At 46.6% G+C, this 25,056-nt stretch overlaps 2 protein-coding genes across 2 annotated transcripts; both read right to left on the bottom strand.

Annotated features, from left to right (window-relative positions):
* Positions 1-1,734: 1,734 nt before the first annotated feature.
* On the bottom strand, positions 1,735-10,430 carry LOC112881057 (zein-alpha B49-like). The gene is made up of 2 exons (XM_025945765.1): positions 10,361-10,430; positions 1,735-2,290 (listed from the first exon to the last, which is right to left on the bottom strand). Exons 1-2 carry the CDS (start codon positions 10,428-10,430, stop codon positions 1,788-1,790), a joined length of 573 nt encoding a protein of 190 aa, XP_025801550.1. The 3' UTR covers positions 1,735-1,787.
* A 7,101-nt stretch (positions 10,431-17,531) lies between these two features.
* Positions 17,532-19,403, bottom strand: LOC112881432 (ethylene-responsive transcription factor ERF060-like). The gene has a single exon (XM_025946112.1). The coding sequence runs from the start codon at positions 18,896-18,898 to the stop codon at positions 18,017-18,019; it is 882 nt and encodes a 293-aa protein (XP_025801897.1). The 5' UTR covers positions 18,899-19,403; the 3' UTR covers positions 17,532-18,016.
* Positions 19,404-25,056: the final 5,653 nt, after the last annotated feature.

Here is a 25,056-nt window from a genome sequence, read left to right as displayed (position 1 = left end):
GTTTCCAAATATAGGTCGTTTTGACTTTCTAGATTCATAGGTTTTACTATGCACCTAGACATACATTATATTTAGGTACATAGCAAATACTACAAATCTAAAAATGCCAAAGCGACCTACATTTTGGAACGGAGGGTGGTCTTGGCATAAGTGCTTTTTGTTGGAACTTTCTTAATACATGAGAAAATAAGGTAGTTTGTGTTTATCTTTACACATGCCACGTCAAATGGGTTTGTGCTTTGTGGAATTTAGTTTGTGATGTTATGGTATACTCACATGGACCTCTAGTCCTTTTAAACTGAATTTGTCCACAACTTAGAATGTACTCCACCTCAAGTTATGACAGTACGTATGGTTAGTGGAGGATGAAGAAAATTGCACCGCTAGTCCTCTATGGCACCGTTTATTGCACTATTGCCTCATCCACACTCCCTCAACTTGCAAGTAACTTTGCTAGTCCCTTAACCTTTGACTCAATGAGCAACGCTGAGCCATTACCAAACACGGGATTTTACTCTCTCTCTCTCTCTCTCTCTCTCTCTCTCTCTCTCTCTCTCTCTCTCTCTCTCTCTCTCTCTCTCTCTCTCTCTCTCTCTCTCTCTCTCTCTCTCTCTCTCTCTCGCTCGCTCGCTCCCCCCTCCCCAATATAACTCTATGGCCTACACTTGTTTCAGTAGCAGATAGCATAGCCAGTCAAGTTGTGCATCAATTCTCAACGTCACAACTATACAAATTAGGTCGTAATATTGTTCTTTCTATGAATAAATCGGCCTCGAAAGTCTTGAAACATATGCTATGAGCTATCATCAAGGATTTAGGGACACAACCAGAATCTATGCCACGTTAATCCACAATTATGAAGATATGAAGAGTCACTTGATGTATCCCAATTTCTTCACTTCAGAAGCATTACATAGAATATTTCTCCAATTCGATTTATCATGTCGCATTAGAAAATGTTGTGGACACCTTTCCCTGCAGCCCACATCATGTTCTTTATAAACATAATTATTTCTTAGGATGATGATGATAGTTATGAGTCTTATAATGCGGCCATAAAATATGTCACATATGTAAATGTTCTTGTGGGAAGGCTTACTTATCTATTTACGCCTCATGAAGTTTGACAGCACGTTATTTCGTCAAAATTGGTTATCCTATATAGAGCTTCATAACATGTAACTGACGAGGGTGGAAAGGTGACAATATTCAGTTATACACAACATACATAGCTATACAAGAAAAGGAATTTTAAATATTTAACTTGCAGAGAGATTGAAACAGAGGAGTCCAAGTTGTAGCAACTGTTGGCTAGGAGCCTAAACATGTCAAAGGTGAAGTAAAGCATCTCAATGTGCATGTCCTTACTCTTCCTAGAAGGATCAACGCCAGGTCCCGCTTTGTTGATGTGATTGATGTTGAAATGGACTATTCGCTCGTTACGGCATGCCAATAAGAACTTGTTAATGAAATTGAACCGGTCTTATTAGATTGTGTCCAAGCCACTATCCTAATATTTTTGTTCTGTAAGAATTGTTTATTTGGCTTACGAAAACGGCAAGATGTTACTGGTGGACACCATGGATAACGCGCCGAGGCTCAAGTTTGTAGTTACAACTAGCGTCTCAGGTTCTTAATTTTACAACGCAAAGCATTATAAAATAGTTATGAATATAGAATGCAAGGAGAATACTTTATGTAATGCCTTGCTTATTTCTGATGAGTCACATGCACTCGACTGTAAACTTTATTATTACTTTATAGAGTACAGCTCATAATTTACTCATTTAGTAAATTCCACCACCAATGAAGGGTTGTTGCCAGTACGCAGCTGGGTTCGCTAGGGCCACTTGGCTAAACACGTCTGTCACCACTTGCTGTAGTTGTAAGTAGGCAACAGGGTTAACCGTGGCAAACTGGTGGAACACATTTGGTAGCAGCTGTTGTGTCTGCGCGTAGGCTGCAGCAGGGTTTGCCACGGCAAATTGGTTGAATACGTTTCGTAGCACCTGCTGCTGTTGCCAGTACGTGGCTGGGTTGGCCACAGCTAGTTGGTTCAATTCAAATGGAAGAAATTGTTGTTGCAAGTAGGTGGCAGGGCTCGCCACATAACGCAGTAGCTGCTGTTGCTGCTGCAGTGCTATGATGCTCTGTACTGCCTGATGCGCCTGGTAGTGCTGATGTGAGGTAGCCCATGGTTGTTGCACGATCCCAACCGATGAGGCTGCGATACTTGCAGTTAGCGCTTCTTGCTGTGCGTAGTACCGTGCCCATGGGTTTGCCGATCCCACTGCGAATGGGTGTGGGAAGTATAACGGAGTATTGATTGCGGCAATGGCACTCAGTGGTGAATAGTATGGTGGAAAAACAACTGCGGTAGTGGTGCTCACTGAGAGAGCAAGGAGAGCAAAGAGGACAATTGTTTTGGCTGCCATTGTTGCTAATGTGATTTCACTGTCTAAGATGCTGAGTGGTCTTAGCTATATGAATGATGGACTAACATTTCATTTGGGGCCTATTTATACACATAGGAGAAAGTAGCACAAGCAAGGTTTTGGAATTACGTAGACATATTCTAATCCGGATAAGCGTAGATGATACGACATCGATCCGATTACAACCTTTGCTGATTCATTTTATTTGGAACTATGTACTATGTATGTGTGTTGGCATGATAATGCTAGCTACTGCCTCCGTTTCCAAATATAGGTCGTTTTGACTTTCTAGGTTCATAGGTTTTACTATGCACCTAGACATACATTATATTTAGGTACATAGCAAATACTACAAATCTAAAAATGCCAAAGCGACCTACATTTTGGAACGGAGGGTGGTCTTGGCATAAGTGCTTTTTGTTGGAACTTTCTTAATACATGAGAAAATAAGGTAGTTTGTGTTTATCTTTACACATGCCACGTCAAATGGGTTTGTGCTTTGTGGAATTTAGTTTGTGATGTTATGGTATACTCACATGGACCTCTAGTCCTTTTAAACTGAATTTGTCCACAACTTAGAATGTACTCCACCTCAAGTTATGACAGTACGTATGGTTAGTGGAGGATGGAGATAATTGCACCGCTAGTCCCCTATGGCACCGTCTATTGCACTATTGCCTCATCCACACTCCCTCAACTTGCAAGTAACTTTGCTAGTCCCTTAAACTTTGACTCAATGAGCACTGTTGAGCCATTACCAAACACGGGATTTTACTCTCTCTCTCTCTTTCTCTCTCCCTCCCCCCTTTCTCCCCAATATAACTCTATGGCCTACACTTTACACTTGTCTCAGTAGCAGATAGCATAGCTAGTCAAGTTGTGCATCGATTCTAAACGTCACAACTATACAAATTATGTAGTAATATTTTTCTTTCTATGAACAAATCGGCCTCGAAAGTCATGAAACATATGCTATCAGCTATCACTAAGGATTTGGGGACACAACCAGAATTTGTGCCGTGTTAATCCACAATTATGAAGATATGAAGAATCACTTGATGTATCCCAATTTCTTCACTTCAGAAGCATTACATAGCATATTTCTCCAATTTGATTTATCATGTCGCATCAGAAAATGTTATGGTCACCTTTCTTAGCAGCCTGCATCATCTTCTTTATTAAAATAATTATTTTTTTGGGATGACGATGAGAGTTATGAGTCATGTAGTGTGGCCATAAAACATATCACATATGTAAATAATATATCCTTGTGGGAAGGCTTCCTTCTCTGGTTCCGACTCATGAAGTTTCACATCCAGTTATTTCCTCAAATCGGTTATCCTATATAGAGTCAAATCGGTTATCCTATATAGAGCTTCATAACGTGTAACCGAGTATGATAATGAAAGCGTTTTTCAAAATATGCGATGTAACAGTGAGCTGTAAGCCTAGATTAAAGTCTATGTAACTGAAAATGGTGGAAATGTGAAAATATTTAGTTGTACACAACATACATAGTTACACAATAAAAGAAATTTTAAATATTTAGCTTTCAGAGGAATTGAAATAGAGGAGTCCAAGTTGGGACAATTGTTGGCTTGGAGCTTAAACATGTCAAAGGTGAAGTAATGGATCTCAATGTGCATGTCCTTACTCTTACTAGAAGGATCAACACCAGGTCCCGCTTAATTGTTGATGTGATTGATCTTGAACGGGACTATTTGCTCGTTATGGCATGCCAATAAGAACTTGTTATTGAAACTAAATTTTATGATTGCATCACCTTGATAACCAGGACTCTCGGCAGGACGCCAGTAACCTCCTCCAGTTTTGAAGCTTGACCTTCACGTCAAGGGTACAGTTGATGGCCTCCATGAAGATAATCCACTTGTCTACCGTCTTTGCCAGCATCATGAACAGGTCATCGCTATGGCATACTGGCATAGCATGGTGAGTTTGGCTTCTTGGTCATGGAAGCCATCATGGTGGACTTGTTTAGATGAGCACATCCGACCATCGACCAGATGGTCAGTAAGCATTAGGCACAGTCTTAGTATTGACACTTCTTAACATCACTACCAGGTTTGTGTTCCCCGGCAACGGAGCCAGAAATGCGTGTTGGTATGTCTTAATGTCTACAGAATAAATCGGCAACGTTTAGAGAATAAATCCTCAAGTGCACGGATATACTATTGTAGCATTTCACCCGGAGAGTACACGGGTATCATTATTAATATTTTTCCAAAGGATGGTATGGGCAAAAGAGTTTAGTAGGTACATAATCAGGACAATATGAATAAGTTATAGATTGCATTTCATACAGGGTAAGTTATAATAAATGATATGAATAAGGGTAATGTGACACACACAAGTCAATCTCAAGAATAAAGAATAATGAATAGACCAAAAGTTAGTGGGAGCATAGGCATACAAACAAGGTCCTAAAGGAATTTATCCAAGTTAGCAAGGGTTAAGCAAAGCACATGATTAGGACTAGACTTAAACCTCCAGCAAATGGGAAGACTACACCAGCACTGGTCTGCCAGCAAGCCAAGATAGTATTTTAGACTCCTAGACTATAACCAAATATGGGAGAGTACACAAACCACTCCTAAACGTGGCGGACGGACCGTGCAGTCACCACCTGCCGCCTATCCATACAACATAGTGGGATATGGTCATATTCGATGGATCCTGTGATACTTGAGCACCATGCTCGTGTATACAGAACCTGCTCTAGTCCCCTCGGGTCTCCCACCCAGCAGATGGACAAGTAATGAACTAGAGCAAGCCCAAAGGGCACACCAAACTGTTGCTTTAGCATAGATTTCTAGTCTAAGCATATGAGTTGCATAACTTAAGGAAGCACTCAACATGGCATAACATACTACTGAGATAGCGTAACAACCATGAAGATACTCTGAATTATAGATATATCCCTGACAAGTCAAATACAAAGCCATAGAAAAGGCCGAGGATTGCTCAACGACCTCGAGAACGACTTGGATTCGCTAAAGAGAAGAACTAGCCTAGCTCCACTATCCTAAGGAGTACAAGTCACAAGAGTAGAGAGGGAGAGAGGCTTCAATGTGGTGTGTGTTGAGAATGAGGAGGGAGGCCTCCTTTTATAGCTTGAGAGGTCGGTTCCCGCCATGCCTGCGTATGGAAACTTGGGCCACCGCCTTTAAGAAGATTAGGATGATCTTCCCGCCAAAGATTGGGCAGCCGGGAAGGCGTCCAAGTTCGACCGAACCTGGGTGGTGCCTCCCCGGCACCGCCTTCCTCTGGTTGGCTAGCAAGTGGGCCCTGGTGATGATCCTCGGTGATTCGTGTCCTGGTAAGACGGTTTGCTCTGCTAGGTGGGCCCTCTTATCTTTGGGTAATCGCAGGATAGGATCTTCTATGCATTTTGCCTGCATTTTGTACTCGTTTCTCTCTTGTTGTGGACTTGTGTTCCTAAAATCATATACTTGCCAATACATGTGGAACTAGGTTATTGTAAAAGAAGTATGTGAGTAAGGTGCATAGTTTTTCTTTATTTATGAGTATGATTGACGATCAGATTTAGCATTTAAGGACCGTCAACACTTAGCTATTAATAAAACAAACAAGGTTTCAGCTGTCCATAATGGAAAATCAACAAAAATAAGAAAAATTATTCCCCACATGCCAAATCATAGAAAAACTAGAGAAACATGTCATTTGTAACAAAGGATCATTTTATGGGAAAAGCTTGAGGAAACTGCCTATTGAAGGAGTCAACGTGAATTAACATGCATTCCCCTTTTTTAAGAAATTTCCCTATGAGCCACTGAAACTTAGATTTTAATTACATTTATGCCCTCATGACCTTTAGAAGATCGTATTGGTTGTGGCACTAACACTCACAGTCACACATGTATTGTGGAAAAATGACTATGATAGTGATGCGTATCGAGAGAGTGAGCAGAGCAAAGAGGACAATTATATTTTATGCCATTGTTGGTGAAAAGTTGCCAATTACACTATTAGATAACAAGCCATCAGTCCACTACAAATATACCGGTAGGCATAGGACCCGGTACTAATGCTAGCACCAACCCAGTACTAATGCTACCGGTTATTTGTGGTGGATGAAAGGGTCTGGGTGTTTAACACCAACTGGCACTAAAACCTATATATTAGTACTGGTTGGTGTCACCCGGTACTAATGTGTACACCCAGATTAGTACCGGTTCCTAACACCACCTGGTACTAATGTATAGCCTTTAGTACTAGTTGGTGTTGCTGAAGAGATCTGGATTTTTAGAAATGAGAATCTGACTCCCTGTACCTTTGTGATAGTTCTAGAATCAACCGTTATCACATACAGAACTCATTTCAGCATAATATCAAATCCATGAAATGATATCAGAGTACAATATTGAATACTTACATCTGAAACAACTTGGATCACGATATAGTACAAGCCCCTTGGGCTAGATGACAAGTAGAAATCCTGCGAAACAGTAACTAGGGCATCAAGTCTTCTTCTCTGGTCTTCACCACAGGCATCCTTGAGCGAAGTAACACAACCCTTCCGATGTAGCATCTTCGTGATCAGTCTCGAGCTTCAGGTTCGGACTTGCAACTAATGATCTTCCCCCAAGGAATGGGATAGGTCCACGTCACCATCCGCAATGCGCAAGCTTTGAAGTGGATTATACTAGTATGTAAAAGTAACTAGGAAAGGCTAAGGGTTTTCCTATGCAGCAGTAGCAAGTAATTCCCTTATCCTCATCTCCAAGTCGTGGGCCCTCCCGGCATCCTAGGTTCCCGGACTACACACACCTTCCATCCAACCAGGTCGGTGCGAGAACTCCTGCTCCTCGCACCTCAGCTACCCCAGGCAGGAAATAACCACTAGAGAGAGGTAGAAAGTCAAGTAACACTACTCTAGTAAGAGCAACAGAACGTAGGGTTGTCCATGACCCAGGGCGCAGCTATACTTATAGTTTTCACCCTGCATGGGTTGTCCGCCTAGACCCATTCGAAGTGAAGTCAGACAGTTCGTCGACCACCTTAACGACACGACATCGGTCGTAAACTAGCTAGTAGTTACGGCACCATCCGGCTTTCCTGAGTCTTGGGCACATCCTCCCGCAAGAGGTTGCCCTAGGACTGTGAAGCCTTCCCATCTAGACCCCGCAAGGTCCTGCACCTTAGGGGACATGAGGTCAGCACCTCCTCCCCCTGCACTGATACTCTATCCTCCTACCGGCTTGATACCACACATCAGTCCTTACTTGCCGAAACGAGCGTCATCGTCCAAATGTGTATCCATCGCAATGGTCTGCAACTGCACCCATTACGGGTACCACCAACTCCTCAACCAAGTATCCACCAAATGTACTCCGTAGAGTGTGCCCAAAATACACACTCCAAGCACCCCAATCCGAGAATCGGGTTAAGTTATACTCGCCCCCACTAAAAGCCCTATTCATCAAATCCTCAAAAGGCGCATGCCAGGAGTATTATCCACCCGTCCACACGTACACATGCAAAGCATAGCAAAGGTGTCTCGTATGTAATTCAAGTGTGATAGGATTTCAAGGAGTTCAGGTATACAAATAGGCCATGCAGGTTCATCTCATCATAACAAAAAGTAAAGCGATAGCATAATAACTAGCAAGCAAGGCCTAATAGGTATTCAAATTTAGGATGGGAGTGAACCTAGAGCTAGCAAGGTCCTCTTCTTCACCTTCTGCTTCTAAGTCAAGGTCATCGAAGTCGTCCGGATCTTCCGTGGATCCTAATATGTAAATACAATAACTAACGAGGGCCTAGTTGCAAATAAATACCAAATGAGAAGAAAAGAAGGTCCGAATAACACAAAATCCTATTTTAGAAGAGGACCTTGCTCTAGGTTCTTCCAAATAAATAACTAATGATTTTAGAAGAATTATGAAACTGGTTTCACAATTTTCGGAGTCCCGGTTAATTTATTATGAATTTTCTAAGCCAAAATCTATTTCTAAAAATGATAAAAGGATTTTGAAAATAAAAAACACACAGTTAGCGACATGTGGCAGTGCCAGGGCATGGGCCCTGTTGATGTCAGTGTTGACTAGTCGATGGTCAAATGGTCAAACGCGGGTCCACGGGTCAGAAGATCCCACCGGTCAGCCACTTCCTCTAGCCGACATATGGGACGCACGTGTCAGGACGGCTAAAGGAAAAGAAGAAAGAAAGATAGCTCGGGTTACTGGGCTGAAAGTAGTTGGGTCGGCTTAGCCGGCCCAATATCTCAGTGTTGGTATTTCTTAATGTTCACAGAATAATCAGCAAGCGCACGGAGATACCGTTGTAGCACTTCACCTATGAGTATTGAAGTGTATTGTATTTTCACAGGGAACGGAGGTACTAGCCTTCTAACTGGTTCATCTAAGGACAAACAAGAGTAAAGTAGACGAGAATAGAGAGGACTCCTATGGCTTAAGAGTTCTAGTAAAGATAGGTTCGAACTCTACGTGCTTACTTCAGCCACCGGCTTATACCTGATCTGCCAAGCGTATCCGGCTATTAGCTCTACGCTCAACCCAAACTGTGGGGACTGCAAGGAACGGACAGGTTTGTCACCACTTGCCGCCTACCCCGACAAACCGTGGGGAAGGGTAGCAAACAAAGGTAACTTCAAGTCTAGCACCACATCTACGCTATCGATTACTGCTTCTACCCTAGCTAGACTCCTTAAGACTCCAGTCCTTAAGCTAGAAACAACCGCTCAAGAGCGGACAACGACCCCGCAAGCAAGTAAAAAATAAAACTTACTTAGCCAAGAGACTCATCACCACAGGAAATCATGAATACTTACTTAAGAAAGGAAGCATCCATCGAGATACAAGGCTAGGGAAGAGTGCTGATAGGCCGGCATTTCCCCTGAACTACCTCTCACTCTCTCCCTATTTCCTAAGCACTACGGAGGTAGGGCTTCACCTTGGAGCGGAGCTCTTCTTTTCTCTTGTGGTGTGTAGAATGGGGTGCTCTCCTCCTTCTTATATACTCCTCCAAGGGCGGTTCTGGCTCAGATATACAAGGAAACTTTGATAACCAACACGACAAAGGTGTTGGAGACCTTCCCGCCAAATCTGAGGGTTCCAGGACCCAGTCCAGGTTCGGCCGACCCTGGGATCGACCGACCCCTGGGTGGGCCCTTCTGGCACCGCCTTCAGATGTGTGACTGGGAGGTGGACCCTTAGCTCAATTCTTAGTGTTTGCCACAAAGTTACATCGGTTTGTTCTGCCAAGTGGGCCGTTCTATCCTTGTGCAACGCAGGGTGTGATTTTCTATGCATTCTTCTATGTTCTTCGATGTGTTTCCTAGGTATTTATTCATGGGTGCATGCATATCATAACTCACCAAAGCTTGTGGAAATGGTTAGAGTTAAGTCCCTATTTCTAGGTTTGGTGGTTATTTAGTATTGAACGATGCAGAGGTTGACGGTCGAATTTGAAACTTAACGACCGTCAACACTCGTCTTAGCTCGGCTTGCTGGGTTTGCTCGGCCTGCGACTTGGAGGCTGGCTGGGGGTCCACTGCTTAACGTGCCGGCTGTTGACGGTCCTTAAATGTAATATATGACCATCAATTCCTGCAGACAACCATGAAATAACACACACCAAACTAGATGTAGGAGTTTATCTCTAACCATTTCCACAAGCTTTGGTGAATCACTATTTGCAAAAGACCACACCTTTCATATGGAAGAAAGTGTGCTCAAAACACACTCGAAGAGTAAAGAAACACACCTCCGATGAATCAGAAGAAAGCACACGGATCCAACGGCCCATAAAAGGGGCAAAATTGATGTATCTTGGTGGGAATCACTAAGGATCAAAACATGGACCCACCTATCAATGTACTAGACAAAGGCGGTGCTTGGGGGCCCACCAGCGGGTCAACTAACCCTCAGGGTCGGCTGAACCTGGACGGCCTCCCGACACCCTCAGCTTTGGCGGGAAGACTCCCACCGCCATCCCTACGTCGGTTACAAGAGTTTCCATGTTTACCTAGCCCGGGAACCGCCCTTGGAGGACTATTTAAGGAGGAGAAGAGCCTCCTCACAAGACACAACACATTTTGGAGAAGAAGCAGAGGGACTCCACCTTATGCCTACTTTGTAGCATTAGGATAGGGAGTGTGTGAGGAGAATGCTAGAGAGGAGCCAGACTTGTTGGCCTCACTCTTCTTCCTTGTATCTTGTCAGGTATGAATCATTTGAGTAAGTACCTGAGTTTATCTAAGTGGTCAAGTTCTTGGTAAAGTTATTATCTTGTTGTTATTCATTTGCGAGATCATCATCCGTTCTCGTGGCGGATACTATAGTAGAGGCCCCTAATAAAGAAGGGATAACCCTGCGCAACGCTAGAGTAGTAGTCGACAGCATAAACGTGGTGTTTAGGCCTTAGATTACCTTTGTTTGCCTTGAGCACCACGGTGTTGTAGGGGTAGGCGGCAGGTGGTGACAGTCGTGTCCATCCCTTGTACTCGCCCACGTTCGGGTTTCGGCGTAGAGCTGTTGGTCGGAATCACTTGGCAGACCAAGGAGAGCCAGTGCCCGAAGTAAACAACTAGCAGCAGATTTTAACCTTCCTTGACCTTTTTCCTTAGATAAAACACACTACCCCAGGCCATTCTATCTCTTATTTTTCAAGGTAAACTAGTTAGAAGACCGTTACACCTTTATTTTCTGAGAAAATACGATACCCTAAATACTCTCTGAGTGAAGTGCTTGTCGGTGTTTTACCGGCTGCTCACCGAGAGGTATACCCAAGGTGGTAAGTTTAGGTGAGGAGACGCCGAGATCAGGAACTCGAAGGTGCAAGAAACACAAGATTTAGACAGGTTCGGGCCGCATGGTGCGTAATACCCTACGTCCTGTATAGTGGTTTGTATTGCCTTGGGTGTAGATGTTGTGTTTTGAATGGGTCCCTGCCCCCCCTATATATCCAGGAGGACAGGGTTACATGAATCCTTGTCCAATACTAGGCAAGAAAACGTACCCGAATACAATTCGAGTAGTTTTCTTCTGTACCGACTATTTATCTCCTACTCATACGAGTAAAGAACAACATAAATAAGAGATAAAACAAGCTTTATCTCTTAATCCTGTTTAAACTACGTTATGTACACAGCCCCATAGTCCCAGGTATGACAGTGCTGTAATGGTATATCCGTGCGCTTGAGGATTTATTCGTGAATGTTAAAATACTAACAAACATTTCTGGCGCAGTTGCCAGGAACAGTTGTTGTATTACCTTCGAACCTAGTTCATCCTCGTATCTTTTATCTTTTCTAAAAAAACACTATATCCTTTCTTTTACCTTACCTCTACCTTCATCCTCGCTGCCTACGAAAGCGAATCTAGGCCAGTACTAGAGATGGCAACGGGCACGCGCCAGCTGGGTATTGCTTGCCCATACTCGTGCCTGTCAGGATAAAATACACCCGCTAAGAAATCCATACCCGCTGCCGGGTACAGATTATGTCCCAAACACGTACCCGCACGGGTGGCGGGTACCCGCAGGCTGCCCGTGCCCGACAATCTGTTAAGTACTCAACCACTCAGATGTATCAGCTAATAGACACATACATAAAACTGAGGCAATAGTACATGATAAACATCAACCATAAGAATGATAGAGTATTTCACAAATCATAACACCATTGATCACATCAGACATCATAAGTTCACAGCTAGATTAATATCCAGTTACTGTCCACCATTCCTAGCATGGCACCACTAGTTCACTACATTAGACATCAAAGTTCCAAAACAAAGTTATTGGGCCATAATAAAATGAGTATATGATCTGCATTCTTTATATTATATCGGGTTTAAAAAAACTCATGGGTTTGCGGGTTCGGGTGCTACGATCCCATACCCATGCCCGCGTACCCGCTGGGTACAGATTATCACCCATTAAGAAATCCACGGGCATAGATATTAGCCCGTACCCGTACCCTAATAGAGTAAAAACCCGCTTGGTTTCGGGTATCGGGTACCCATTGCCATCTCTAGCCAGTACCAAACACGGTGAAAGAGCATCTACTCCCTTAATTCAGTTTGCTGATTAATTACAACATGATCACTACGACTAGCGTAATGTGTGTTTTGCAGCAATAATGATGAGCTTTTATGATATTCTTGGCCCCTCATTGTTAGATTTTCATTGTGTTGGTGCAAACGATGTGCATGAAGACTAAGTGTGAGCTACTTCAAAGTGTTATTAGGCATTGAGACACACTTGGAGTAGTTTAGCTCTTTATTTTTCTTTGGTCGTAATATTAAGAGGTTGAAGAGTAGTAGCTTGATCTAGAAAAACCTAGAGCATAGGTGCAGTGCACACTTTTGAAAATCTAGCAGCAGGTAGCTTAGATGAAGGCTAGTGAAGCCTGGAAGAAAGCTAGAAACGTGTGGTCATATTTCTAAGGAAATTGTTGCATCAATGCATCCCACCAATTGATACTATGGGTGTTGATGATGTCACCGTATTAGTCGGTGGCTGTCGGTGTTTTACCATCAAATTTACCGAGGGATATTCCAAGATAGAAGAATTGTAGGCAGGATGTCGCTAAGATCAGAAACTTAATGGTAAAATCGAGACACGGTACACAGGATTTTTATTCTAGGCCTGGAGGCCACTCCAATCCTGAGACTACACTTTCTCGTGTGAAATATCCAAATCCATGAGCTATACATCATTGCCACTTGCGATTGAGAGTTATATATTCCTATTGTCCTCTGTGGTATAGAATTTTTATTCATTGTTTGGACGTCTAAATGGCTTTCAATCAAAACATTTTCAACGACTCTAATTAAAACCTACAATTTTTTATCCCATACATGGCAATCGTTCATCCTAGTAATTTGAGAACCTGGACTACGGTTACCCAAACTCTATTTGCACCCCGTATGGAACCGCCTGTCGGGCTTGATCTCAGCACGAGTTTTAGGCTACATCCCACCAAGTCCCACTTCGCGTAGGGTAACACGCATTTCAAGTTCAAAAGTTAACAAGGATTACATAGGTTTACTGTTTCCGCATGTGATTGTTCAAAGCTTTTTAATCAACAGGCAAACAACCCATAAATCCTTAATTTTAACTTTTTGGGTGACACGACCGACTTAGAACTCCTCTTCTAATCCAACAATCCTCAAAGAAAGAGGTAAGGAAGAGAGAAGGGGCAAGAGAGAAGGGGCAAGGGACTGATATGCGGTCCCACATGTCAGGTCTACATCATCATGCAATCTGTGTGCCACTCAGACATGTTTGATGGAAATGATGGAGATTTGGACCCAAAAGATACAATTAGCAAATTTGGAAAGTTGAATGCATATTTTGAAAAAGTTTGGGGACCTAGTAGATGGCACTCCGAGTCAAGTTCGAGAATCAATAGTGCATTTTACTCAAATAAGAAGAACAACTCTGCCCGTCTCGAAAGGGTAGAAACTGATTGATGATCGGCTAAGCTGAGAGGGAAGAAGAGATTTAGCCGTGCATCTGCGAAAAGCTGAAACCAGTGTTGCAGTTGCAAGCTTTGGTGGATAAGATTGGCCTGCATAAGGGCCGATTGGGATACATGCTGCCGGATAAGGAAAATTAAAAGTCGGATTGGAGCCTGGTCGACCACTTTCAAGTCTCAACGCAACGCTAGCTTACAGGTTATCTGCTCGGTGCGCTCGTGCTCGCTGCATGGTCACCGAAGTAAAATGGAAAACAAGTGCTGCACTGGCGTAATTGGGCGACAGCCTTCCCGTCCGGGCTCGTTCACTCTTTTCGGCTGCTTGCTTTGCTTATTTTGCTTGTTTGTGGGCTACGGTCGCCCGGCGTCGCCGCCATTGCTTCCGTAAGATCGTCCACCGTGATCTTATGGAAGCAATGGCGCCGACGCCGGTGACCTTGAGAAATTATTTCTATCAGCTCAGTGATTTTATTTTTCTAGTTTGGTCTTTTTCGCAAACTATTTTTACAAATAAGATCCCGGACGAAATTATTTCTAATAATGGACTCAAAAGCTCGGCGTACAAAGATTCCACGCCGAGGTACGTGACTCGGCGCTCCTTCACCTAACGCCAAACACGCCACATAAGCAATATCGTGGCTACACGGCCAAACCTGGGTGTGCTCGCTTTGAACGCCGAATTGAGCCAGCAAAGCGTTGCCTGCTTGCACGCCGAGCTGCATGTGCACGAACAACGGTCGTAGTTGTGCATTAAAAACTTGTAAAATCCACAGAAAAAATAAATATATATATCTGATTAGTGTGAGATCAAGTCGATTAGATGCGTAGTGCTATCCTCTACATGATAAAATTACATGGACTCATAAAATATTTGTTGAAACTTCTAGAAATAATTAAGTGTGTACGCACTGCTTAATTCATAGTTAATTCACAAAGAAACAAATTATCATGAAGCCAAGTTTGACACGTCAAGGTTGCCTTCAACAATCTTCTGCGGTCAATGTTTGGCATGGAATGATTGTTTTTCAGTGCAGTTTCTAATTTGCTAATGCTAGTTAATCTTATAAAATGCATAATAAATTCTTACAAGCTCCTAGAAAATCATTACTCATATTAATGAAAATAGTTTCGTCCAGGATCTATTAATAAAAATAGTTTGTGAAAAGGGTTAAATTGGAAAAGAGCCACCAGCAGCTCATGTCCCATACTCCCATAGTCCCATGTCCGCAGTGAGCCGGTGAGGCAGCAAAACGCGTGCTCGAAAGGGCAGGTACGTGGGGCCAGCGCTAGGTAGGAGAGGACCCACATGTTAGTAGCGGCATCAGTGGGCTTTGTGCGGTGGGTTGGTGTGCCCGCCTTTCGCAATTAACAAGGCGCAGGCAGCAGCCCTGAGCTACCAGGCTAGCAGGGCGAGGGGTCACCGGCGCAGCCAAGTTGCCACGGACGGACGAGACCTCCCAGGGGCGCGAGGACGCTCGCCGTTTTCGCGCCACTGCCAGTTACCACATGCCAAAGCAAAACGCGAAAGCAGACGAGAGGCAAAGCGGGGGGCACCAGCACCAGATACTGCGTTGCGGTGCTCTGTTCCTGCGGCTTTCTCCCTGCTGCCTTTTGACCCGTCCGCCTGCTCCCTCCCCCAGCGTACACACACGCACAGAGATTGCGCTGCTGCTCCCGTCTAGTCGTATCGCACACGCCTACCGGCGGTCCAGGGCGTGAGGGAGGAGGGAGGGGCCCCGTCGTCTCCCTCGCGTCACGTCGGAGGAGGGGCCACCGCTATCCGTCCGTCCGCCCCCTTTAATTTGGTGGCCTCCTCGGCAATTTGTAGGCGGCATTGATGGCTGCACGCTGCGGCGTTCGCGCCCCGGCGCCCCCGTCCCGGAGATCGCGTGCACGCGGAGCCGACGCTCGCTTCCACCTCCGCGGTACTAGCACCGTAGCTGTAGCAGCTCCTCCTACCAGGGTTTAACATTCTGTGGCGGGAAATCACTCCCGCGCCCTCGCCGCCCGCCGCCGTCTCGGTTCAAAAGTTGAACGCCCCAGGGTGTAAAGAGGAGGCAGTTAACCTAACCTAACCTAACCTAACCCAGATGGCCAGATCATTTGACTGGCCAACTACGGTTACAAGAAGATCACGCAGCGGCCGCCGCCGCCGATCACAGAGCCGGAGCGACCCAGTCCACGGTCCGCCCGCCTTCAAACCACGCTTGCGATTGGAAAATCGGGAACCGGATGCCGCGAGATCCGCCGCATGTGGAGCGCATCCGCCGTGGAAAGGATGCGTCGATCCCGCTCGTAGTATTCGGGGACTTCCGGGCGCGTACGGCATCACCCCGCTCGTAGTGACGGCCATGAAAACTCACGTCCCCTGACCTGACCGGAGACCGGTCCACGAGCGCTGTCGCTCTCGGATCGCGGCGGAAAAATCGTGCCACCACTATCCGCGAAGCTTCGCGCCGTCGGCTAGCGTGCAGCGCCGGGGCGTCTACATGATGGAGTACATGGACGGGCGCGCACCCAACACGGCAGTGATGCGAGGTGTGGTCTGGGCTTGTTGCGCGAGCGCACCTGGCCTGGGATATACGGATATACCGCTGCTGGATGGTCTAGGACCATCCGTCAGTCAGTCTGATCACCCGTAGATGAAGCGAGTCGTCCTACCGTGTTCGTTTACTAGAATCTAAAGTTTAGACCTGTCACGTAAAAAAGAATCTTATCATTTAGAAGTATTAAATAAAGTCTAATTACAAAACTAATTGCAGAACCCCAGAGCTAATTCGCGAGACGAATCTAATAAGATATATTAGTCCATGATTAGCGGATGATTACTGTAGCATCATGTGGCAAATTATGGATTAATTAGTCTCATTAAATTTGTCTCGCGAATTAGCAGTCATCTGTGAAAAAATTTTATAAACAGATTTTATTTAATACTTCTAAATAGTTTGATACGACGCACCCTTATTCTTCGTACTCCTGAAAAAAAGATGAAGCTAGTCTGACGGAGACTGCTTTTGCTTCGTCGTGATGGCCAGTTCATGAATTGCGCAGCCCGTAATGTCCAGCTCAATTGGATCACACGCCTCGCGTGGGTGCACACATCGACGTTGGATGGATGATATGCAACCGACTAATGAACAGCGAGGAGCATTTTGTGCTGGTGACAGAAAGATTACTGAAACTGAGAATCGGCTCGCGGACGGTTTGCTTGCTAAATTAGCAGACAGACAGCTGCAAGTGTGACGGAGACTGCTCTTGCTCGGTCATCGCTTAGTTCATGACACCGGCAGCCTGGGAACTTTTGGCTCACTCATGGCCAGTTCATGATTCAACCAGCCTGTGTTCCACCATGATGCGCAACGCAACCAATGATGCGTGTGATAAAAGCATGGGATGTGATAGGAAAAGAGGAGTTTCTGCGTTCATCAACAAAGATTGGTGCATTAGGCCTCCGAATTATATGAGCAGCCTTCTTACCTTCATCAGATCATGCTGTTGCTTTTAGGAGCGAGTACTTCCTAGGATTACAATCAATTCAGTTCATCATTCATGCAAAATATCTTTGACCGTGGATTAACACATCTCGCATGGAAGCATAAATAGCACACTGATTTTTACAGACAGATAATATATAGCACTAACAATAATAGTTCATCAGATTACAGGTCCTCGACACCGCGAGCTGATTTTACACCATACTAATAACAATATCACATCTTGCTCTGCTGCTCATACAACCCGTAGAACAGCAAGAGCAGCAGCAGCACCTACCAAGAAACAGAGCTACAACAATGGACACTTGACCGGCCGGAGCCACTGACCAGTGACCGACCGACCACCGGGAGACGCCGGACACAAAAACGCCGGCCTCCCATCGGCTGGTTCTCCCCTCCGGGAACCAGAACCTAACAGACATCTACAACTGACTGACACCAACACCAAAAACGAATCCTGAAACATCTACACAAAACGAACGGGTTTAGAGCTAATAATCCACTAGTGCCCGCGCGAGATGTCAAAAATACCATCTGCGCGACGGCCGTTAAGCCTCTGCTGCTGTAGTAATAATAGTAGTAGTAAGGAGCCAAGAAGGTGGTTAATTGGCGGCGAGGAGGGAGTCCCAGTCGATCTCGTACGACGGGTACTTGGTGAGGGCGAAGCCGGCGGCCTCGTCCCACGGCGCCTCGCTGAAGTCCAGCTGCTGCATCTCCGGCACCGCCGACTCGGGGGAGGCGGACGGCGACGGGGAGGGGCACGAGGACTCGGCGGCGGACTCGAGGCAGGACGAGGACGCGTCGTCGGAGGACGGCGAGGAGCAGTTGCTGGTGGGGGCGGAGGCGGAGGACGTGGCGGCTGCGGCGGCGGGAGCGGACTTCTTGGCGCCCTTCTTGGATGCGGCGATGCTCTGGCAGAGCTGCTGGAGCTTGGCGTCGACGGAGGCGTGGAGCGGGCCGCGGGAGGCGGCGTTGTCGGGGAAGTTGAGGCGCGCCGCGTCGCCGCGGAGGCGGTACGCGGCCTGGTCGTAGGCGAGCGCCGCCTCCTCGGCGGTGTCGAAGGTGCCGAGCCAGAGGCGGGTGCGGTTGCGCGGGAGGCGGATCTCCGCCACCCACTTGCCCCAGTGGCGCTGCCGCACGCCGCGGTACAGCTTCTGCGGCCGCGGCGGGGTCGGGGCCGCCGACGAGACCTTCATGGGCTGGGCCCGCGGGGCCAGGACAGAGGACTGCGTCTGGCGCTGCAGGTGGAGGCGGGCCTGGATGTACTGCATCTGGGCCGGGCTCAGCTGGCCCGCCCCCTCGGTTCCGGCGAACGGGTACCTACCGTAGGCGGCGGCGTGGTGGAAAGAGAACGGCGAAGTGGGGCTGAGAGGGTGGTGGTGTTGGAGAAGCGGACTGGATTCGTGAGGAGCAGAGGCATCCCGGATAAAAGGCTCGAGTGCTCTCATCAGCTCCTCCCCGGACAGATCTATAACGGCAGCCATCTAGACTATAGCAGATCTGAAGAAAAACTCTTTTTTTTGTTTTTTTCTCTCTCTCTAGCAAACCAAGAACAAAACAGGCAGAACCCAACAGCCACAGTAAAAACAGATGGCCTCCGGTGGTAGATCTGCACACGAACTTGCACAAGGGAGGTGTGGAAAAAGAACCTCTCTTGGCTACCGAACTAGCAACCTAGACTGCTAAAACCCAAACAGAACAAGAAATAGCAGATCTGAAGCCCAGGATCGAAAAGGCCCCGGGTCTCTCGCTGTCTGCTCGATGAAGGCGAAAACCAGACCAAGAAAACAAGAGGGAAGAAGAGGGCCGAGAGTGAACTTTACCTGCGACGCGCGAGAACTCGCTCAGATCTAAGCTTACCTCGCTCGAACTCACTGGAACTGTGGTGGGCGGGCGCTGGATGGGAGGCGGATTTGGCTGCGTACGAGTGGGAGATGGTGTGGCTGGTGGTGTGGGTTGGAGTGTTGGTGGGGCGGGGAGGAGGAAAGGAGGTGCAAGGAGCTCATTTATAGCCAGCCGCCTCGCTCGCCATTTCCCCGTTTGTTTACCGCGCTGATCCACACTGTCATCGACGTGGCAAGGTAATTTTAGAGCAGTGATTAGGGATTACTTCGCCCTTACTCCTCCGATAGGCCCTTTTCAGGGGCGTGTCAGCGATGATGATGGCAGAGCCGGGCCGGGTCACTGGAACGTGGGCCCCACGTCCCGCGGGCTCAACGCGGTGGCATAATTGCACGGGGGCGCTGCTGCGCGGAATGGAATGCGTTGGAGCTGCGACGGGGGCGCCGTTGCGATCAGCCCGCTCGACCAGTAACGGAGCGCCACGTAAGGGTGCCACTGGCACGTACGATCCGGCCCGACCGCTTGGTGTCGGTGACGGGATACGTGTCAGGAATCTGTTGGGTGGCACTGGTGTTTGGTGCGAGACGGCAGGCTGCCGTGGACCCGCCGCGAATATGCTAGAGAACCGATTTTTTCTCAATCTCTCCCTCTCTAACAACTCAGCAGCAAGTTGTGAGGGCGTGTCTATTTCTATAATCTCCGGAGGATCATCTGAAATTATGAATTGCTCGCAAGTTGTGAGAGTGTTTCTGACTTTCTCACCAAAACGTCAACGGTGAATTTGTTCCTTTTCTCACATCGAAATTACGTAGTAGCCATTTTGTTCAGTTGTTTTTTCAATGCAAGTTATTACTCTCTCCATCCATCCACAAAAGAATACAACTCTTACTTCTTGAAAATTCAAACAATTTTAAATTTAATTGAATTTATATAAAAAAATTACTGATATTTATATTTGTAAATAAATTTAGTATGAAAATATATTATATGATTAGTCTAATAATATTTATTTTATAATATAAATATAAATATTATTTTGTATAAATTTAGTTAAATTTAAAATATTTGACTCCTCCGAAAGCGAGAGTTGCAATTTTTCACGGATGGAGGGAGTAGTTCACGGGTGTTCCTTGCTTGCAAACCTGTGGCACATAGTCATGAGCCATGCGTGTCGGGAAAACACTCGAGAGGAACGAAACGAATTCATGGATTTTGCATTATACATTGTGCGTGCGTGTCCAGTCGTTGGCTTGGCACACGCCGGCATCACGCATGGCCACATCGTCCGCCGTCGTCGTCCTCACCGCACGCACATCCTTCTCGTGTGCCGTGCGACGCCGTCGCTGTGGTGGCTCTACGTGACGCCATTACCGCCTCGCCGCGGTCACGCCCGCCTTTCGCAATGTCACGCGCGAGTCGCTCCCTCTCCAATTCTCCATGGGGTTCACACACTGTGCGTGCGCGCCTGTGTGGTAGCGTGCTAGCTCGTATAGATAATCCGCCATACGTGTTTGATGAAGGAATTAGCTGTAAGCCAACTACCACCATATCCCTTTTCCATGGTCCAGGTGGAAAACAAATTGGTACCCATTGGCAGGTAGCCGTCATCGTCTTCACCTTTTGGAAGGCTGAGCGGTTGATGTGAGGCTGGTCAACGATCAAAAGCTACGACTCGGGAGCACGATTGATCATGATCGAGTTGTAAGAATTGCCCCCATGTGCAGGGCAGTGGCACATCTTCTTCTTCTTGTTGTCTCCCAAAACCCAGGGGAGTTGAACCAGACCTCTAGTCTATCTAGATCTACGGCAAGCAACTTGAGCTTAAAAAAGAATCAGAACCAGGTGCAGCTTAGCTGGAACTTACATCGAATCTAATTAGTGTGTGATCAATTAGTTTAAGCACGTGATTGTCTTAGCATAAATACGATAAAGTCCATAATTTGATATTAGCCGTACACAAGATAGCGTGATATATATGCTGTTGTAACATCTACTCTATGTTTAATACATAGAGATTATCTTCAACATGCGTACCCAATATCACTATTTGGACAAATATGCGTATATAATTTCTATAATCCATATTTAAAATTGGCCATACACAAGGTCGCATGACATATATGCTACTACGAGATCTACTCTATATCTAGTATATAGAGATTATATTCAACGTGCACACCCAATATTAAGATATGGAAAATGATAACAGGTCTACATCTAATTTGGTGACTATCCAAACCACAATTAATTTCCAAATATGAGGTCCACGCAAACATAGAAGTATCAACTTGTTTATAATATTTTTGCATTTATTATAATTATTATTACACATAACCATGATGATTTCGATTTGCACTTTGTTGTAAATTAATCAAATCTATGGTTTATACCTGGTAGATACAATGATCACCAAGGAGTTAACAGAATTCACACTTGATGGATACAATTATCCAGTATGGTCATCGGATATGAAGATCAGTCTCTCATCTCGAGGATTAATTCAAGTTCTTAATGAATCTGAAGTAGGAGACCCAAATACCACAGAAAAGTAAGATTTGATGTACTACTATTGCTAAGGCATTAAATGGAAGAACGTCCCAGAGCTTTGTGGACTGCACTCAAAGCACAGTATGAGAAGCACAGTATGAGAAGCATAAACAACTAGTCTAGCCTGAAGCCAGATATGAATGGAACAATTCACATATTCAAGATTTTAAAACTGTTGAAGAGTATAAACATGCCGTTGATACAATTTGTTGTAAGTTGAAATTTTGCCAAAAAGAACCTGATGATGCGGCAAAGATAGAAAAGACTCTGTCTACTATGCTTTCCACATATAGGGTTATACAACACCAGTACCATGCAATGAACTTCCAAGATTATACTAAACTTATACACATCTTGTTGGTTCCAAGAATGGCCGACAGCTAAACCTACTCGAAGTGTGTATCGCGCGTCATGATCGGATGTGGCCTAGCACATAATGACTCAAGATTTATACTGGTTCAGGCGATCGTGCCCTACGTCCAGTCGGGGTCAGTCGGATGTATTGCTTGAGCCCAGGTGCTCGTGAGAGTTGGAAAGTTATAAGCTTTCGAGCGGAAGTTGTGAGATTTGAGAGTCTATGGTTTTTGGTCTGGTCGGTTCTATGTGATCCGATCCATTTCTTTGCCTAGGCAGCTGACCCTCCCTTTTATAGCCCAAGGGGTTCAGCTTTACAGGAGAACTATGGGTAGAAAAAGGTTGCTGGAGAGAGAGAGAGTTCCTAGCCCCGCTGGTCGGGGTCGTCAGCTGTGTCAGTCGGGTCCGCCAACTCTGTCAGTCGGAGTCCTCCGCCGTCCACCGTCCAAATCTTGCGTCGTGGAGTGGCTGTCCTGTCTCGTTCCTGCGCGTCGTACTTTATCGGTCGGGGGGCGAGTGTCAGACCCGGGTACATGAGACTGTACACGTGGCATACTTCTCCTAGGATACGGGATGGAACATGGTCCATGCCCTACATCTGTTGTAACTACTCGTAGTGCAGTAGGACTACTCGTACAGTAGTGAAACTAGTCGGACACGGTAGGAAACAATCCGAGAAGTACTCGGGTAGTACTCCTGGGCTTGTACCGACTAGGACTTCCATGTAAACCTGTCCCCCAGACTATATAAGCGCAGATAGGGACCCCCACGGGGAGAATCACCATCAAAGGTAATAAAAACTACACAGAACATAGGGTATTACGCTCTCGGCGGCCCAAACCTATCTAAACCTTGTGTTCCTTGCACCTTCGAGTTCCTGATCTCGGCGACACCCTACCTACAAACTCACCGTCTCGGGGGTATCCCTCGGTGGGCATGGTGGTAAAACACCGACAGCTGGCGCCAGGTAGGGGTGTTCATCGAACATCCATCGAAGAATTCGATGGCTTCTTTCAACTTCACCAGCGTTGTGCTCGACGAGAGCACAACTTTCTTCTTCAGCTTCTAGATCTGCATCGCCAACGATTTGGGTGGCTTCAACAGCCACCTAGCCAATTTCAAGGAGCCGGAGGCCCCTTCATCGACTCCAAGCAACGATCTCGACGAGTTCATCGATAACCTCGACGATCTGTTGCTTCCCGATCTGGCACAAAATATCGAAAAGATGTCCATTTTCGATGCGACTTCCACTCGTGACGCACCAGATCTAGTCGGGTCAGATTCAAATCGATCTCAAAAGACCACACTATCTAAATCCCTCTCCGATTTGGAGGAGGTTTTGGATCTGCTGCTCAAGATCAAGGATGTGGGAGCCACCACTTGTCGGGGGGCTCCGTTTTCACCATCTACTCGGACTCCAATGAAGAGTTCTCCCCGCGCAGTACTACACCTTCAAGCTAGTCCCGAGAAGGACTCGGAGATGAGGGAGCCACCGCTCATCAGGCGGCCCCCGCCCTTGAAAACCACCGGCAACCCGATGGCTACACACCAAATCATTTTCGGGCAGCCACAGGGTTCTAACCATTTCATCAACACCGCAAGCCTGTTTCGTGTACTGGAAGGGCTTTGAGCCCTCCGAACTACTCGATTACGAGTCCCGACTTGTGGCCTTCAGGCAGGAACTACCCTTCTAGGAGGGTAGACCTCTCTCTCCCATCACGGAAGAAGGAGAAAGTAGCACAGAGCTACTCAAGTACAGTCTTATGGCTAACCACTCACCGGATCGTCAAGTCTACATAGCCTCCCTTCGCAACATGCAGAACGATGAGCTGGACCCCAGTACGACAACGAGCAACTCGCGGACATCTTAGCGACGAGCCCACGGCTGATGCTCCCTAGGATGAAGACGAGGAGCACCGAATGATCCGGCGAGTAAAGAACGCCAAGCGCGCCCAACGCAGGCGCAATGCACAGAATCACGCCCGCGAAACAAGGGATCTCAACAATGCTTTTGCAGCAGTCGCGGATAGGGAGTACCGTATGCCGATTGGCACCATTGCAGAACCAGCACTCTTAGCTCAACAACTCCCACCCAATCCTCAGATACAAAGGCTGCAGTATTTGACCCAGCGCCCACTCGTGCAACTCGAGGGGCAACATCCAGTGTCTCCCACTCGGAATCTACCCTCGAGGTCTGAGCGCCATGTTGATACTGCACTGGTCAGTCGCACCCCTCGAGGAGGCCCTGGGAGCCGGAGGAATGACAACCGCCTGCGCATCGAGGGCCACCCATCCGCATGTGGCAACAATGAGCAAGAAGTACAACAATCCACTCGCAACCAGCGTGGCGCAAGGCATCAAGGCCAAGATCCACTCGAGGCTAGCCTTCACCATGCCCCCACGATCGACCTCAGGCAGAAGATCAATGAAGGCCGCGACGCGCGACGTGTTATTGAAGCAAGGAGAAGGGACCGCACTGGCAGGTGCCACGACAACGATAACAGCGAGCGCTTCCCCGCCTTCACCACCAGCATCACCGACAAGTCCTACCCAAAGGACTTCAAACCAGTCGGAATCCCCAAGTACGACAATAAGTAGGACCCACGCCAGTGGATTTGATGCTACTCCGTTGCTATTGAAGTTTCAGGGGGATCCAACTCCACTAAAGCTCTCTACTTCCCGGTGGCTCTGGAGTCAACACCCCTCACATGGCTTGAAAGCCTCAAACCAAACTCCATCGACTCGTGGGAGGACCTCAAGCGGGCCTTCATCAACAACTTCCAAGGATTCATGATCAGGGCAGGCACTCGCCACGATCTATCCCAGGTGAAGCAAAAGATGAACGAGACCCTGAGGTCCTACACCCGGCGTTTCTTCGAGATGCGCGCCACCATCACCA

The sequence above is a fragment of the Panicum hallii genome, chromosome 2, assembly GCF_002211085.1.
Source record: "Panicum hallii strain FIL2 chromosome 2, PHallii_v3.1, whole genome shotgun sequence".
Taxonomy (NCBI): Eukaryota; Viridiplantae; Streptophyta; class Magnoliopsida; order Poales; family Poaceae; genus Panicum; species Panicum hallii.
The sequence above is the reverse complement of the archived record's forward strand: the minus strand, read 5'-3'. Positions and strand labels throughout refer to the sequence as shown.